Genomic DNA, 18,983 nt, shown 5'->3' with positions numbered 1-18,983 from the left:
CCAATCAATAAAAGCTCATACAGAGTAAACTGTTGGCAGGATGCAAGTGAAATATAAGAAAATATATATATTTGGAAAAACATTCATTCATTTCCATACAGCGTGTCTGCTAGTTTCGCTTATCTCTCAGTCCTCCGCTCATCACAGATGGCATCAGAGACATGTCTTGATATCACAAACCCACATGCCAAACAAGCACCTTTTTGAAAGGGGAACGTGTTGAAATCACTGACTGTTAATAGATAACATCTGCAGCAACTAAAATGACTCTAACCATCAAATGGTTTCTCTGTTGTACAACCTGCGCTGTAAGCAGTGGGGCTCATGAGCAAGTGTAATTCATATTAATGCATCTCCGGTGCATTATGAACTACCTGCGTCATGTGTGCAATATTGGGATGAGGTTTATCTTTTTGGCCTTATTAAGCCAAAACAGAGCATGGATTTATTTGGTACCACCTGCATAATGCTGAATTTTCTTTTACTTACTTATTACTGTAAGTTTAGTCATGACCTTATGCAGTAAAGAAACCAAAATACACAACAGAAATTGACAACAGGTCAATAATTTAAATAAAATATATTTACTCGTCATTTCATTAGAAATACTGTTCATTACATATGCACATACACACAACACCTCACACCACACAACAAAAGATCAGCAGTGTAGGCACCTGAGGCCTGACAGCCTTATGTAATAGACAGTTACTTTCATCACTTTCAGAGAACATTCTAGTTCAAAGCCCCACGGCTCTTGTTCGACACTAAAACTGTTGCTGTGCCACACACTGGTTGAAAATGTCGCTGTCTTATTGATGATATCCCAGAAGCTTTTACATTAATTGGCTAGTTTATGACCGCAGTGAGTGTGGGACGATGGACATTGTGTCCCGAATCTGGAAAGCACCCAGATCGAACATTGAATTAAAGCAGGGCACTCAGCCAAGAAGCCCAGTTAAGAAGCTCTGAAAGAAATTCAGCGTCTTTGCACTAAAAGTAGTCCAACAAAACACTTTAGAAATGAAAAATGAACTAAATGTACCTACAAATAACCTTAAATAACTTAATTTAAAAAACAAAAGTTAGATCTTAAACGCTTATGCTAATGAAGACCTCATAGTTGCCAGTGTGCATGAGTTTCCATTTATCTTCTTTCCCAGCAGAGTACAAAGTTCCTCACTAGTACTCTTAAATCATATTTTAGGAGACAGTCTATGTAGTCCACTGAAGGTGTCAATATTGTTGAAAATCACATTCATGCATCAAACTGTAAATGAAATGTCAAGCACACTGCATAATGAAAAACACTAATCTATGTAGTGTATGAGTGCATATACAGCATATTTGGGCAAATGTGATCAAATGTGATGCAATCTGGATTATGTAATCGAGTTCCAAAAATCAAGTACTCGTAATTAGATTATATTGCATTTTAAAATGCTCACAATCCGATAACATTTACTTATTCACACAATGACAGAAAATTCTACATAAATTTTCTTAATTCCTCTTTTTTCTGTTTTAAAAGTTCCTTTCTAAAAATGTCACACCATTTAGCTATGAAGGCTTTATGTGTTTTATTTATTTTTATTTTTAAATAATTTAATTTCACTTGACCTTTTTTAATGATTTATTTATATTACAAGCTTTTTATCACCTAAGTTAAACCCACTTTAGTAATGTAGGTAATATTTAATACCTTTTATGATGATATCGAAAGATATCAAATATTAAAGAGTGAAATACATTTTTAATAAACTTTTTTATATCAATGTGGTACATTCAATGGTCAATTTAAAACAAGTAATGAAAAAAGTAATCTGAAAGTCATAATACATTACCAAAATGATTAACCTAGATTATAGTTATGGGTCAGTTGTGGCCTAGTGGTTAGAGAGTTTGACTCCTGACCCTAGGGTTGTGAGTTTGAGTCTCGGGCTGACAATACCACGACTAAGGTGCCCTTGAGCAAGGCACTGAACCCCCAACTGCTCCCTGGACACTGCAGCATAAATGGCTGCCCACTGCTCCAGGTGTGTGTTCATGGTGTGTGTGTTTTCACTGCTGTGTGTGTGTGTTGGTGTGTGTGTGTGTGTGCACATTGGATAGGTTAAATGCAGAGCATGAATTCTGAGTATGGGTCACTTTTCACTTTTTTATGCTGAATAAATTACAGTTACAATTACACAGGAATAAATTACAGTTATTTGAAATTTTAAGAATATTTCACAATGTTACAGCCCTTGTGAAGATACACTGCAGAATACATTCTGTACTGTTGCTTATTTTAAATGTTTATGCTTATTACTGTCCTTGTGTTTCCATACAACTGAGGGACCAGTCAGTGATTTACAAATACTGTAAATTAAATATTACTTTGTTGAAAAAAAAAAATTAAATGAAGGCCAGTAACACCAGTAAAACTGTATTTAAAGTCTGACTGTAGGTTTAAATGTCACAGAACTTGTGCTTGTGTTCTGTCAGTCTGTGACTTTTTTTCAGGCGATGTTCATTATAATATTCTTGGCTGAACTTTTCAGAGGCTTTGGGCAACTTGTTAATTAAATGTAGGGCTGCAATAACACAAAAGAGTGAGGATCATGTCACCATTCCATGTCATTCATTTAAAGCACCTATACATGGTGACTTTTTTTTACAAAGGTTTTTTTGTAAATGAGGCACTACTGAATACATGCACATGAATATGCGGGAACAGGAAACATCTCAGCACACAGAGCAGTTTGCGTTCGGATGAATCATGTCTCTAGTGCTCTCTGTAATAACTGACTCCCCTGTAGCAATATCACACACAAGGGAAATAAAAGTCGTTTCACTGATTCTGGGATGTTCAGTATTAATAATGCAATAATCCTCAGTTAATTAATGCTTCACACTGTCGACTTGAAAAGTCAAGCCAAAAGTAGGCATCGTTAGATGACTGAGAACTTTCTAGGCACGAAGAACCTTCTTGCATCTGGAAATATTGCGTTTTCATAACTGTAATAGTGATAAACAGGTTGCTGTGGAAATTTTTTTAAAAGCATTTCTGAAAATGCTTAATAGCTGAAATAAATTTCTGTACAATTTTACCAAATTTTTATCAATTCATAGATTAATTTATAAACACAACCGTTCAAATGTTATTGTTTTTTAAAGAAATTAATACTTTTACTCAGAAAGGATGCATTAAATTGATCAAAAGTGACAGTAAATGTTACAAAACTGTCATATTTCAAATAAATGCTGTTCTTTTGAATGTTTCATTCATCAACAAATCCTAACAAAAAAAAAAAAAAAGCATGTCAGAATGATTTCTGAAAGATAATAGGAAGCTACAGGCTACTTTGCCATTATAGGAATAAAGTACATTTTGAAATATATTACAATCACAATAAGTTTTTACTGTATTTTTAATCAAATAAATGCAGCCTTGATATGTATACATGTGTGTGTGTGTGTGTTTGTAATATATCTTAAAATGTAGTATATACAATGTGTGTGTGTATATATATATATATATGTATGTAGTATATATAGTATATATACACACACCATGTCATGACTGATTAAAAATATTTAATTGATTTGATTTAATTAGTTTATAATTTTTTTTCAGTATATACAAGATTGCACAACACCAAATATCAGATTTATTGTACCTTCTTGGCATATTATATTTTTAATGAGATGACTCAAAGATTATTTCAAGATGCACAGCCCCAGTATGATAATTTAATAAAATGGCAGTGTAGTAAACCCCAGGCTTTCTGTCTTTCTGCAAAAAAAGAGTTCAGACAGAAAAGGTCAGATTTTGCTGAAGCTCAGAGAAAGACATGTCTCTACCTTCCTGCCACCTGCCCGCTTCATTCCCATGCTGCCACGCAGATGGGGATTAGCTATACCTGCTGACTTAGATTAAATATGTGAGAACAATTCATACCAAACACACACACAAACAGTTTTCTATATTAGTCACCATACTTATCAAAAATAAATCTGAAAAGATAGGTGTAGTTCCGTCTGTGGTGCAGGATCACACCTGTTGTCATTCCGCCTGCAGGCGGTCGTACATCAGTGTAGATCACGTGCATGACAGAGCCATTGAAGCAGGAAAGTGACTGTTTAGTCTGTCATCGGTTTTCCCTGCATCTCAGCCTGGGGATTCAAAAACAAAGTATGAGCGAACATATTCCACCCCTCTGTTGGGACCAAAGAGATTGTACATATACGAATTTCAATCCACTGTCAGTCACAGAAGCTGTAAGCTTGATTATGCAGTGACACAAGAAAATAATGCTAGTGAAGAAAGGATATTAGGAACAAGGCTTGTGTAACAAGGTGAGGACTAATACTGTCAACTGAAGAAATGCAAGCAAGGCTGAGATCCAGCAGAGGTCAATTACACAACCATTTCAAAGTTTGGAGTAAGATTATTTTTTTTATAGTTTTTTTGAATGAAGCCAGACGTCACCAAGACAGCATTTATTTGATAAAAAAAATACAGTAAAAACAGCAATATTATAAAATATTATTACAGTTTAAAAGAACTTGTTTTCTATTTTAAAACATTTCAAAATTTGTATTTATTCCTGTGAGGGCAAAGCTGAATTTTCTGCAGCCATTACTCTAGTCTTCAGTGTCGTATGATCCATCAGAAATCATCCTGATACGATTTGCTGCTCAAGATTTATTTATTGTGATGCATTTATTTTAGGATTGTCTGATGCAAAGAAATGTATCTTAAAATTATTTATTTGAAACAGATTTTTTTTTCTTTTTTAAATGTCTTAACTGTGACTTTTTTTTCATGCAGAAAGTTTTTAATGTTGTTTTGGACTGACAAACAGACTAGCAAAACAGTTCAAAATATGTTATTTTATGAGACCAGTTAGATCTGTAACATGCATGAAGTAAATAAATAGGCTCAATTTTCATGAATGGTTTCATGCTGACATCGATGAAGTAATTTAGGAACTTTTTACTTTTTTTAAAGCAAGGTTTGGGTACAGCCCAGGCAGTTTAGATAACCACCTCTCTTTCTTGAAGACAGGAGCATTACTGGAGCTTCTGTGGTGTCTGTATTATTGTCTGTGAACACGTGTGATAATCTCTCACTGGGTGTGTGAGGGATTGAATGTTGCTGTGCTCTGTGATGATATGCAGTGAATTACATGTGTGAATGTTGCTCAGTAATTGACTCCTGTTTCCGATAAGGCGGGTAGGCTGTATCTTGTCAGCTGGCCCAGACAAGTTATTAAATGAATTGAAATATTTTTGTCTTGTCTACAAAATAAAAAAAAATAAAAATACAACCTTGGAGTCCCTTTCAGCTCTAGGCTGACACTGAGGGGTGGTGTAGTTGGTGCACCACCACAGGGTGCAACAATCGACAAGGAAAAGGCTCATGTCCACTTTGGTCCAATTTCAACTAACAGCTATAGGAAATCGATTGTCACTCAACAGTACAAAGCATTTACCAATGCCTAAAGGTTGAAAACTCAAGTGGCCCTCGGATATAAGATAAACCAGAAACAATATGCATAATGGAAGTTTGTTTTTAAACATATGAGCCATTATTTCAGTGCCTTACCTGACAAAATACTGTATATATTAAGCTGTTTTCTCAATGACGAGGCATTGAACTGTTTACCGCAACATAGTGTATTGTTAACAATGCAAAATGAGTCTCTTGGCGTTAATGAGAATAAATGTGAAGCAGGCAGTTTCATTATGTCTGTAAAGCAGCAAGACTCACACTGAAGGCCTGAATTGCCACTGATTCTGAGATTAAGATATATTCAAGTCAATATTGAACATATTGAAGTCTGTCATAAATGTAAAGGGACTAATGGCAGATTATAAAGGTGGGCCAGAGAAAAGATGGGACAGAAATCATTTTCCATAAACAAAAATTGCACATTTATGTGTGTTGTTATGTGATGTATTGGGTTTCAGGTGGTTGCTGATACATCGCTAGGTGATTTTTCTAATATTGATTAGTTCTATATTAGTGAATCATTTTATCATACTCCAAAATAAAATCATGATAGCTCCATCAAAGTTTAGAAAAAATAAATATTTCTAGAGAAGAAATAAAAATAAAATGCAACCCTGACCATTTAAGTCTTACTTTCCTGTTAATTCCCAATATGACACAATTTTTTTCAGTTGCAAGCCTTTGTGATTTAATCATTTGTATATAAAAGAAAGAATGTCATAGGTAGTTTGCAACGCCCTTTGCAAAGGTGAAACTAGATTTGTGTCGACCATGTTCAAAGATGAACTTTGTTTTGTCACACAGGAAGCATCTCAGTCTAGTTTAGTCAGACCAAAATGTCTCAGTGGTTTTCTTCGGCCTAAAGCTTCCTGGAACGGATACCTACTTGGCATTGTCCTACATATAGTACATAAACACAAACACATGAGTACAAACTGTCTAACACCACACTTCCTCTTGAACGTCATATTCACAGATTTTGACGCTTCGATCTACCAGTTAGAAAATTCCCTTGCAATACACACAATTATAAAAATAAAAAAAATTTGCATCAGCAAAATTACATTTTTGCTACAAACTTAGCTTTTTCGCTGTAAACAAAGAACAGCTGCAGCACTGAGAGCAGAGAGGATAATAGGGATCAGCGTTTATCAGTGTAACAGATTAGTCTTGTTAAGTGTGACATTGGAAATTTCCTTGATTTGTTTGATGCTGCCAAGTCTGCCATCGAGTTCTAAGCGACCGCTTTAGTAAAAGAGATGCATTGTTTAGCTGATTTGGTTTTAATGGGCTTGGCTGAAGCTAACAGATGTGTGCAGCACCAAACGAATGGCTTTAGAGAAAAGTTTCAACAATGGAAGGAAGTTACATTATACTCTGGAAATCCTTTGATAATATTTGCTGCCAGAATACAGCTGTTCCTTAAACCTACACTGCGATTAGCGCTTTCATAGAATCAGCTCTGATAGAAATAGTACTCACACTAACAGTACAGAAAAGGTTCTTACCAGATACATTGCAAAATGTTAAAGTTGATTACTAGTGAGCATAGCAAAGTGTACACAACATGGCTTTGCAAAACTCTCACCTAATGATCCCTTTCTATGCCTATTTGTCAGGATTTTAATCTGTCAAAGCTCTACTCTTTTGGAAATTTTGTTTGGGGAGCAGTGATTTGTCTTTCTTAACATTTATAATTCACCCCTAGAGTTTCCTATTTTGGTTGCCCTGTGTCTGGTACCCTTTTAGAGCTTCTCTCAACCCTGAACCATGTCCTTCATCTATCTGCACTCAGATTCACTTAGCACCACAAATGTGAGAGCACAGTAATCAACGTTACCAAGCAAGGAAAAGGGTTGTAGTGTTTTAATGCATTAAGCTCAGAGTGCTTCTCCAAGCTTATGAAGCTACCGAAAACTCACCAGTTTTGAGTTATTTCCCCCTTTTAGCCCACTGCTAGTTGCTTTTGTGGAGAAAAGACCAACCCAAGAGACTCATCAGGAAAACCCTCAGTCCAGATTATATTTTAAATCATTATTCCTGGAAAGAACGGCACCTGGCTTTTTTACTACATCATTCAGCTACCCCTTGTGGGTCTCTGTACTTAACCTTTACAACGATGTCTGGGTGTATACCTCAACAGCAAGATAAAATAAATCCATGATATATGTTGGCATTTTCCACAACATTCAATAGGAAATGTGGAAAGTCACTCCATTAAACACTGCTAATCGCTTGTTTTGACATATTTTTGGTCTCTAGTTGTCATCAGTAAGTTCTCTGATGTGTTTTTCCAGGGATCCGCTCATTTTTCTTAACCAGTTGTCCTCTAAAAGTGGAATGACTGGATCCACAGGTGGGTTTGCATGATAAAGAGTGAATTATTGATGCCCGTAGCTACTGCTATTTCAGCACAATAACAAGTGAGAGATGGCAAATTGTCGACTTTTTCACAGTTCTGCTGATGGGGGATTTACTGTGATTAAAGTGACACACTCTGATTAATTGAAACATTTCCAACCTCTGCTAGTTTAATTGGACAAAGTAATCCCAAATTTACTAGAATTTGTGGTAAACAAACCATATCTCTTTTCAGGCACACAATGAAAGAGACTTTTGTGTGGATTGGTTTGAAAACATCAGGAGGATGGGGGTGTCTAAATTAGACGCATATGCTGGTCAATGTAATAATTTATTATCGTTATAAACAAAAAGTATATGTGCTATCACAATCACACTTGTTTGAAATATTCCTAGCGATGCCTTATAGCCAAGGGATAAACTTGTGTGTTGTAAACTGTTATGGTTTGCTATGAAAAGCAATTTTAAGGTATTTTGTGTCATATTTTTCATGTTGCATTTCCACTGCATGTCTGATGTTAAAAGCATGCTGCATAATTAAACGACAGTGTCCCCAGGTCTTCACAAAAAGGATTTGTAAGTGACAAAGGGAAAAAATGGTGAATGTCACAGAAGTGAATGTCACACTTATTTTTAAATGTTAAAGAGACAATAATGGATTGAAGTCTTATGCATCTATTTATACACTTTACAAAAATGGAAATGTCTGACGTGTATATCTATTTTTCTTCTGTCGCAAATACAATTTAACTTTATAAAAAAAGCAAATGAACAGTGGCTTCTGTACCTCTTTGCTTTTTCAGAAAGGGAGTGTAAAACACAAAATTCCAACAAAATGTTTTTTACAAATCCACACAAAAACATCACACATAAATACATTTCCAAACAGGACAGTAGAAGCCGAATCAATATTCCAAACACAAATGCTGTGAAATTACTTACACGACAATACACTGATCAACTGTTAATGAAGTGGTTACTAAAAAAATGAAGATGAAAGTCTGTTTTTACATGTAGCTCACATAAACAGCACTACTTCTGAGCATAAAAACAGGCAAAGTTGGACATGCGCAGCAAGCGTAATATAGCAGAGGATCTGCTGACCCCTGCTGACAACCCAACAAAATTGTTCTGAACATCTAGACAGTTGCATTCTGAGGGAAAACTAAAGACAACAATGTACATGTATATTAATAAGACCACGGTTTTGAAAAGCTTTTCATAGAGCATCATAAAATCAAAAACATTTTCCTGAAGCTATTTACACAAAACAACTAGCATTTATGAGCTTTGCTAGACAACTATACTTCTACAGCATTTTGAAACAATCATCTACAAATGTATCTTTAAAAAAACAAATATACAGCTGAATATTTGAAAGAAGTTGATGGAAGCCACAACGTCAATCAGCTCTGTGTGTCGCTTGACTGTGTCCTGTGGTAAATCAGCACTGCAGGCTCCTGACAGAGGTTTTGAATGCTGTACACTTGTCCTGTAACAAAAAGAAATACAGTAAAATAAAATGTGGTTAATCACGAATAATTATTATTTAGTGATAAGTAAAATCAAATTTAATTCAGTCTGATTAAAGTTTGCACTTACCAGAGGGGATCATAAACACTTGTCCAGAATTGTAAATGGACTTTTCACCATCAATATCAACACGCACACAACTTGTGATAATGGTGAATACCTAAATCAAATGAAATCGTAAAGTTAAAGTGCTGTTGATATACAACCTAAACAGAGTTTAGAGTGTACTCCAGTTTGGAATGATGGCTCATATAGGCAAAAAGGCACAATAAAACAAATGTAACCTTCCATTGAACTTGTTTTTACAATTATATCTCAAAACGGCTACTGGTCACTATTGTGGTTATGCAAATAATAGCTTTCTACTCACAGAAACCGTATCAAGGTCCACCTGTGAGGGTTTCTTCATGAATGACCCCAGCAGTATCTTTCCATGTGAGAAAGAGTGGCTGTGGAGGTCCACCACGTGGCCCATTGCTCGGCCTCCGTGAGAGTGCCAGTGGAAGTCATCAGGACTAATAACTCGTCCATCTAGAATGGAGAACAAAAACACTGCATGTTAATCAGATAAATTAAGCATGTCACAAGAGCACTGAAAATAAACCAAATTTTAGGCTGCCGATGCTAAATAACTAACTTCCCCCAATATGATTGTGTCTTCATCTCACGTTCTAGGCTTTTATGTGATATGCTTTAAATGCTTCACAACTGAACCTCACAGCGAAGACCAATTATCTGTGTGGTGCACTGTGTGACGCATTTGAATTTTCTACTTAAAAGCGCTGTGGATGTCAAACATTTCAAACTGCTAGACTGCCACAGCATTACAAACAGCAACAAGGAAAACAGAAAGGGAAAAAAAGTCATGCACCACTATACAATAATTTTTTATGGTTTTACTATGATAACACCAACAGTAATAACTTATTTTGACAAATGTTGTAGATTCATGATAAATAATCCTCTGAGGGAATTAAGCACTTCATTTGCATTAAAACAGTAGCGTTACTTCTAAATGGGTTTCATAAATACTACAGTTGAATAGAATACCACTGAAACCATAATTACACTGACCTAACATATGTAGTAACCCGCTACCCAGTCTTACCTGTGGTTATAGTTTTTGCCATTTCAAATACCACAGTATGAAAAAGTACTGGAAATATAAAGAGTCAGTCTATTGTTCATTATCTGGCTTGGCTCGGTGTTCATCTTCAGTTCTCTCTTCACAGCAGTTCAGTCAGTGTAATGTTGGAGTGCATGAATTACTCCGGGATATTGGTTTGTTTGAACTCAAAGGGAGTGTCAGCCACATTAAAAAAAGTTAACAGTTTAAGTAATTTGTGGATTAATGTTTATTGGAGATGCGAACCGTTTAAAACGACTCAGTTCGATTTAGTGAACTGGTTCAAAAAGATCCAGTTACATCGAATGATTCGTTAACGAACCGGATATCAGAAACTTCTTTGTTTTGAACTCTCTCTCACAACAGACACGGAAGAGAAGACAATGCTGAATAAAGTCGTTTTTGCTATTTTTGGACCAAAATGTATTTTCAATGCTTCAAAAAATTCTAACTGACCCTCTGATGTCACATGGACTACTTTGATGATGTTTTTCTTACCTTTCTGGACATGGACAGTATACCGTACACACAGCTTCAAGTAAGTAATCCACATGATTCATATTCAAAATGGAAATCACAGCTTTGTTTATGGTTTATGTATCAAAAGTCCTATTTTTGTTTTCTCTTTTTGAATGGCAAATGTACACTACTGCCTCATGCTGATATAGACAGTTATTTATGCATGAGTTTATTGGTTGCTGGTATTACTTTTAAAGGGGTCATATGATGATCTTTTTTAAAAGATCATTATTTTGTGTATTTGGTGTAACCGAATATGTTGACATACTTTCATGTTCCAAAAACACATTATTTTTCAAATACAGTACATTATTGTAGGTGCTCTATGCCTCGCCTCACTCAAACTCATTGTTTTCCACAAAGTCCCTTCTTCCGACATGCGCAGTCTGCTCTGATTGGCCAACTGACCCAGTGCATCGTGATTGGCCGAACACCTTAAGCACTTGTTGGAAATGTAACACTCCTTTCCATAATCGTGAGCTTCATCTTTCAAAATAAATGTAAAGACAGTTAATAATGTCTTTAGTTTCACATTCAGGTCAAGCCGAAAGGGGAACAGAGTCGCGTGACAGACACAGTGATGAAGCTTGTATGCAGTACACAAGCCAAGGACGATTAAGACAGCTGACTACACTGTGTGACTGTCTCTCTTTTCTGTTGTCAGTAATCTTAAAGATTCCTAAATGCATCTACTTTCGGAAAGCCAAATAAAGTGCTTTTGTTTTCTCCAAGATACACACAGCATCTCACCGACATGGCTGCTTCAACACTGTGGTTACTGAAACCACGCCTTCTTTCTTTGCGTGAACATTTGTGTGGCATTACGCAAATATTTTCACATAGTGCCATAGACATGTAGGGCCGTGTTTGAATGAGCCATTTTATTCTTGCATGTAATGTCATTACCTTTAGAGGCTGGGGGCCACAGGTGAGAGAACCACTCACGCAGGTTGTTCCAGTCCTCTTCCTCCAGGACAATAGGCTGCAGTGGAGGACCACAGAGATCGCACTGGGCCAACACTCGTGGAGCCTGTCGCACATGCGGCATCACTCTCGACGTCGGCATCACTCTAGACGATGGCAAGTCTGAAAATAAGAGCAGTGATAGTTACAAATGTGCTGTTAAAACTGCCATTTCTAGATCAATTTTCTCGATAGACAAATTGTTCTGTGGTACATTCAAATCACTGTATGTTTGAGAGGCCTGATAGAGTAAAGCAGGCCTAAGTGGAGTTTGAGTTTGATAAACTTATATTCACGATTTCACTTAATGGCACAGAAATTACAGACTGCAAGTTTACAATATTTTGCACATGAATACCAATATCATACCAATATCATCCTCCTCTTCATGTCGCTGAAGCTCAAGCATTGATGACGGCCCACTTCTGAAAGCCACGTCACTACACAAGCAGAATTTTAAACAAAGTGATTGTTTGCACTGGCCACACAACAGTTATTTTTATCCTAATAGTCTGGTGCATAGGTAATAACATAATATATAACTTAAACCATCTTTTATTTTTATATATTTTAATAGTTCATTCTTATCATGGCAAAGCTGTACTTTCAGAAGCCATAACTCTAGTCTTCAATGTCACATGATCCTTCAGAAATCATTCTTATATGCTGGTTTGAGGCTCATAAAGCATTTCTTTTTATTATTACAGTTAATGTTGTTGTGGAAATTGTGATATATTTTCCAGGGTTCTTTGACTGACAAATTTCAAGAGAACAAATAGAATTTATTTAAAATACAGATATCATTTGTAACATCATAATTGCAACTACTGTCACTTTTGATTGGGTCCTTGACGAATTGTAATATCAATTTCTGCTTTCATTCATATAACGATATTATTATTATATTATAATTAATATTACTAAATGTACTATATTGTCCTTGTATAAAATCTATATAAAATGTATATATAGTATGCATTACAAGATAAACTGCAGATGTATTTGCAACATTTAGACTCATTTGTTTAGGCCAGGTATCTGCCTTTAATATCTCAACTTACACATCAGATAACATGTTGGGTCCACTGGATACTCGGATACTTGTTTTGTTTCTGGTCCCCGAGGGCTCCTCTGTAACACCACTGGTAAAGCCAAAAGAGGTACGGCCGTTTCCCTGCAGCTGGGCCACATTCTCACTTGAGTGATCGGACTCGTCCTCAAGAGAGTGAAGGAGGTTTCTGCGTCCCTGTTTTCTGCATCTTAATCCACTTTTAACAATGTTTTCGGGGTTTTCAGAAGCAAAAATGGCATTCATTGAGGCTAAAGATCGTTTGATTGATTTTGGCGTGTTGATAATGTTTCTTTTTAGGTTCCTGGTGTGATTCTTCGTTTTTTGTGATTTCATTGAATTTCCATCCTTATTAATCACACCTCGCAGGGGAGTATTTGTTAGTTTGGACTTTAGTGGAGGCGGACTGCGAGGTGTGGGAAGCCCATCGGCTGGTTCCTGAGACTGTGGCGCCTCCCACCAATTGGAAGGACCTTTTCTTTGTCTTTTCTGTGGAACTTTGTCTGACACAGCACTGTCTGGTTTTCTAAGAGAAGATGAAGTCTGTTTCTGTGCAGATCCGGATTCACGTGAGTAGACCGAGTCAAACACTCTCTTCTCACCTGTTTTATTTATAGGAAGAAACAGTAAGAACAAAAACTTAAATCAACCGAAGTAAAAGTGTGGGAATGAGTTTACCTCTAAGAAGGCTGTGCTGTCTGTTAGGACTACACAATTCTGGACTCATCTCTGCATCATTCTCATTTGGATAAGCTCCCACTTCCTCTCCTGGTGATGCCACTGGAGGTTGACTGGGTGTTGATTTTGGTTTCCTTCGACCACCTGTTTTCTTAGCAGTCTTCTGCTCAGCTCCAGCTTTTTTTCCATTGTCACCTGCTATTATCTTTTGAGCCCTGTCCAACACATTAGGAGTCTTCTGCTTTTTCTGATTCCCCTGGGCAGGCCTGATAGACTTTGTTTCCTCAGAATCAACAGCAGCTGCTTGCTTTGTTGATGCTTTAGTACTGGCTTTCGGTCTTGGTGCTGTATCCAACGCTTGCTTTGGCCGAGGCTCTGTGTTACTCTCATTCGGGCTACTGAGCCACCACGCTCCTGGAGGTCTCCTTGTCCTCTTGCAACACAAAGGACTGTCTGAAGAAATGTCCGATTCTATTGTTGGTGGTTCCTGTGATTTTGGTTCTACCTGTTTTGTCTCTTTTCTCTTCTGTTTTTTGCCTGGATCCACAGCATCTTCCTTGTGTGAAGATCGTTTATTCCCAGCTACAGTGCAAAAAAAAAGAGAAGATTGTAAGATTGCACTGATGGTTATTAAGGATGCCTAATCACAGAGTTGGGAGTGTTAGAAGTCTGTCTAACCAAAATAATAAAAATATGTTTGGTGTAATTACCAGTGCACTGTATAATTAAGCAAATGTCGGAGGAACTAACCTGTCATTTGTTCCTCCTTTCGCTCATTGAGGGCAGGTGAAGCTTCATTCTCTTGGTCCTCAAAGGAAGGATCTATCGGTTCCAACTCTTTTTGTTGTTTAGAACTTCCTTTCTTTGTCTTAGAGGCAGTTTCCTCCTTTTTGTTATTCTTTCTTTTTTTGTTGGATTTTGTGGGGTGATAATCTGCTACAGCAGTGTCTTTATTGGATTCCTTCTTAGCTTTTGGCCTGGGTCTCTGTCGTTTAGATGATTTTGAGGATTTCTTTGTGGCTCTAGACTCGGGATCTAAGATTTCTTGGCTGCCACCTGTATTTGTTTCATCTTTGTCAGAAAGATCAGCAGTCTCAGGTGCCTTGCTGTTTGCACGTTTCTTTCCTGTAACCATCACAAAGAAATATTTCAAATATAAATGACATGTAACCTTTAAATGTGTCACAATTTTTCATTTATGAATGTATTATAAAAGTAAAAATAAATGTATTGATAAGGTATATGCACTAATACAATGCCTTTAAAAAGTAAAAGGTATGAATGTTTAAATGTATCTAAGGACTGACTTTAAGTTTATACATTCAATACAAAATAATTTTGGGATTAATTGATTAAAAATATTGGAATATAATGATTATTAAACATGATTCAGAAAAGGTAATAATACTATTTAAAAGGTTTGGGGCCACGGTCAGACCTTTTTCTATTTATTTTTTCAGCAAGGACACATTAAACAAAAAATAAAATGCAGTTCTTTATCAAAGAATACTGGGAAAAAATGAATCATGGTTTTACAAAAATATTGTCAATAATAAGAAATGTTTCCGGAGTATGATTTCTGAAAGACCATGTGACACTTTTTACTGGAGTAAAATAATAATAATAACAACAATCTTTATACACCATAAATCTAAGATTTAGTAAAAATGTGATTTACCTGATGACACAGTTTTGCATCCCTGTACAGTTTGAGAAGAGGTCTGATCAGAAATGTCCTCCAGAGTTTCAGTTACATGGTCTGCTCCATCCTCAACACTATCATGAGCCACAGAGCCTTTGCCACTCTTTTTTGAGGCTTTTCCATGCGTTTCTTTCCGTTTCTGTTTACCAGACTCCATTTGCACTTTATTTATTTTGGCATCCTTCCCATGCTGATTAGTCGTATCTGTTTCACTCTGTGAGAGCTGATCTGTACAGTGTGGCTCTGTAAGAACATTCTGCTTTGCGGTGTCTGCTGGGACCGGTCTTTTGTTCCTGCTAACCTCTGCCTTGCGAGGGATGACAAAAAGAACAGGAGCCTCGTCGTCTAGGATCATGAAATCCTCCTCTAAATCCACAGGTGGAGGAGCTGGAACTGCTGCTGGTTTCCTGGAACTCACAAATGAAGCCATGTTACAAAAGTAACAACAACACGTGGTTTAAGATCAGAATGTAACATTTAAACTCACCGTGGGGATTTAAGCATCAAGGCCTTTTTAAGCTTGTGCTGGAAAGACAATCCTTTGCCTTGATCATCCACCACCTGATCCTTGCATTGCTCCACCTCTTGAAGTTTTGGTTCACTTTTCTGAACCAAAACAGGAGAAAGTTGACTCAGATTTTTCTCCCTTAATAATAAAAAAAGGAAGAGATTTAATAAGAAAACTGCAGCTCTAAATAGAAAGAACAATTCAGTTATAATAAGAAGAAATGATAGTTTCCTTACAATGTTTCTGAAGGGGACTGTGTGGCTTGCTCAGACATTTTATTGGATTCTGCAGGCTTCATACTGAAGAACAAACATTTTAAGTTTAAATTGTTTTTATTCTAATACAAGAAATTAGATAATATATTAAACCCAATTAATATTATTTATAAGAAAGTTAAATTAAATGTTGATGAACAATAATGTTGTTACATATTAATATCTGACCTTGATAAAGAACAAGCAGTCGCTTTAGTAGTTTTTCTAAACTCGAGCCTTTCTGGTGGTGAAGCCAGAGACCCGCTATCCCTTCAGGGCAGAGATAATAAGTGAACAGTTAGACAATGAAACAAAACCAGTAACATTTATCAGACTCTATTTATTCTTACCCATTAACAGATTCCTTGACCGGTTCTGACTGCTGAGTGCAGGATGCCTTGTTTAAGTCTCCACCAATGGGTTCCTCGTCCTCAACAAAGAGAAGAGGATCAGCCACAGGTCTGACTCCATCCACCGTTTCATCCCTCTCTGTTGCCAAAGCAATAGGGCTGGACGTCTTTATGGGAGCAAGTTCTTTAAACGGACTCTCTTTGTTAGGATTGAAAGAAATGTGACAATTATTACAGATGCTAAGCAGATATGAGATATGCTAAATAACTCATTTTTTCTGCTTTCATGGTCAGACAAGTAGTTCAGATTTCTACTTGCATTGCCAATAGAAATTATACAATATCTTAATTGCATAATTTTATATTTGCATTTAGAATTTTAAATTACAAAGAAATGTGTGCATTTATTAAGATGATCAAAAATATGGTTAATAATTTAACATTTTTGCTAGTTTAATCAAATGTTAAGGCTACTTTTAAAAAAAAAAGTGCAATAATAGCAATAATTGTACATAGTACAAATGATATAAAAACTGTGTCCAATAATACAATCAAGTAGAAATATGTTTACCTTTATAAAGCATTTCATCTTCTTGAATGCCATTTTCTTGGATTAAAGCATCCTTGGGCACCTGACAATCAGAGGCATCTGATTAACCATTTGTGGCACTAAGAACAGTCTGACTTCTTATGATTCACTTCATGTGTACCTGTTGAGATGATGCCTTCATCTTTTCTGGATCAGAAGAACTTTCACTTTTTTTCTGACTATTCATACCATTGCTTTTGGGCAAAGGAGAAAGCAGAGGCAAACCCAGCTCAGAGTCAGCATCTACCAATAACAACAACATGAGATAAGGTTTCGCACAATTAATAGCATGAAAAAGCGATGATGAAATTAACGTTTTAAGCAATGAGATGAATGTAAGAATATAATTACCAATTTCATCGAAGAGTTTGTCAATATCACGCAGGGTCAAAACCTTATCGATCTTGAAGTCAGAACTGACTCTGAAAACCAGCAGCAACATATGATTAAATTAGTCTTACTTGAGATCGTTAAGATAATAACCAATACAATAGGTTGTTATGAAAGTGTAACATTACTTACATTTCATGTCCTTGATAATAATGCAGTTTCTTTTTGGCTTTGATCTGAAATCATTGATTCAAACATCACAAGTTTATTTCAAGAATAAAATACATAAAATAAACTCATGGTAACTAAACTATTTTTATATGATTCATACACACAGACACACAACCATATCTATATATCTAGTTATCTATCTATTAGTTACAGTTCAAAGGTTAGTTTTACATTTCTTCTGTTCACTCTGCATTTGTTTATTCAAAATTGCAGTAAAACTTTAATAATGTAATATTAGTATTACAATTAAAAATAACTGTTTTCTATTTTAATATATCGTAAAATGTCATTTATTCCTCACATAACCCTTCAGAAATCATTCTAATAATCTGATTTGATGCTCAAGAAACATTTCATATTATCAATGTTAAATAGATTCCTTGATGAATATTAAGTCCATAAGAACAGCACATATGTACAATAGAAACCATTGAAATAATGTTTACATTAATGTAATAAACAATGTGATGCTGTGCATTGCTACATGACTGAACTCTCCCTTTACTTCTGCTTTCTTTTCAGAGACACTGGCTTTGTCCCAAAACACAGCTAGCTGATTCCTCGGAGAGAGTTTTCAGCGTCTACGATGCCCCAAAATACTGTCTAGGTAGAATGAGTCACTAGGTTTTGAGCGCAGCCACTTAACGCATTCTGCGCCACAAACGGTGGCTTTGTTTATTCCGTAACGATACACCCATAACTACTAACCTGGGACATGGTGTTCACCCCGGTTAAAGAAAATGTGTATCCACCAGTTAAGCTCTTAAATGCGCAGATAGTCCGGTCCTCCGTTTCAATCCCAACATGCCCGTTACTGCTAGGTTAGCTGACCGCCATTCGCGCTTACATTCCACTCTTCTTTGTTTAGGCAGTTTGGCAAGTCTTGAAGCTAATTTTGCATTCGCAACAGATTAACTTTCAAAACAATAGTGAAATAAAGCATTAAAATATTAATATCTAAAATAAAAACATTAATATCTTTCAAAAAGTCCGTCACTGCATTTGGCCCACAATAACAACACAAATTCTCCCGCTCATTTTTGTTCCTGTGCGGGAATACGACTCACAATGAAATGCTGCCACCTAGTGCTGCGGAGTGTTTCACAGCCACACTACGAGTGAACCAATCAGAGTAGGTACACGTGTAGCCCCGCCCCGATCTGCGGTACATGGAGAAGCAGTTTTTACAAAGCCTTCATTGTATTGCATAGAAGTAAAAACGGGACGTGTAACCATAGACAGTAAAAAAAGGCATGTAACGCACCATGTC

At 36.3% G+C, this 18,983-nt stretch overlaps 1 protein-coding gene across 2 annotated transcripts; it reads right to left on the bottom strand.

Annotated features, from left to right (window-relative positions):
• Positions 1-8,520: 8,520 nt before the first annotated feature.
• si:ch211-161h7.4 (mediator of DNA damage checkpoint protein 1) lies at positions 8,521-18,782 on the bottom strand. 2 transcript variants are annotated; one of them, XM_052596403.1, is made up of 18 exons: positions 18,422-18,782; positions 17,675-17,718; positions 17,504-17,574; positions 17,274-17,395; positions 17,135-17,195; positions 16,564-16,762; positions 16,403-16,483; positions 16,196-16,258; positions 15,939-16,097; positions 15,428-15,864; positions 14,500-14,874; positions 13,750-14,331; positions 13,064-13,673; positions 12,372-12,442; positions 11,946-12,125; positions 9,765-9,925; positions 9,464-9,554; positions 8,521-9,353 (listed from the first exon to the last, which is right to left on the bottom strand). In XM_052596403.1, exons 1-18 carry the CDS (start codon positions 18,428-18,430, stop codon positions 9,268-9,270), a joined length of 3,402 nt encoding a protein of 1,133 aa, XP_052452363.1. In that variant the 5' UTR covers positions 18,431-18,782; the 3' UTR covers positions 8,521-9,267. The 2 variants fall into 2 exon arrangements, with proteins under 2 accessions (XP_052452363.1, XP_052452364.1); XM_052596404.1 differs by having other exon boundaries at positions 15,428-15,858.
• Positions 18,783-18,983: the final 201 nt, after the last annotated feature.

This window comes from Carassius gibelio, chromosome B24, assembly GCF_023724105.1.
Source record: "Carassius gibelio isolate Cgi1373 ecotype wild population from Czech Republic chromosome B24, carGib1.2-hapl.c, whole genome shotgun sequence".
In the NCBI taxonomy this organism is placed as follows: domain Eukaryota; kingdom Metazoa; phylum Chordata; class Actinopteri; order Cypriniformes; family Cyprinidae; genus Carassius; species Carassius gibelio.
Note: the sequence above shows the minus strand (reverse complement) of the source record. Positions and strands in the feature narration are given on the sequence as shown.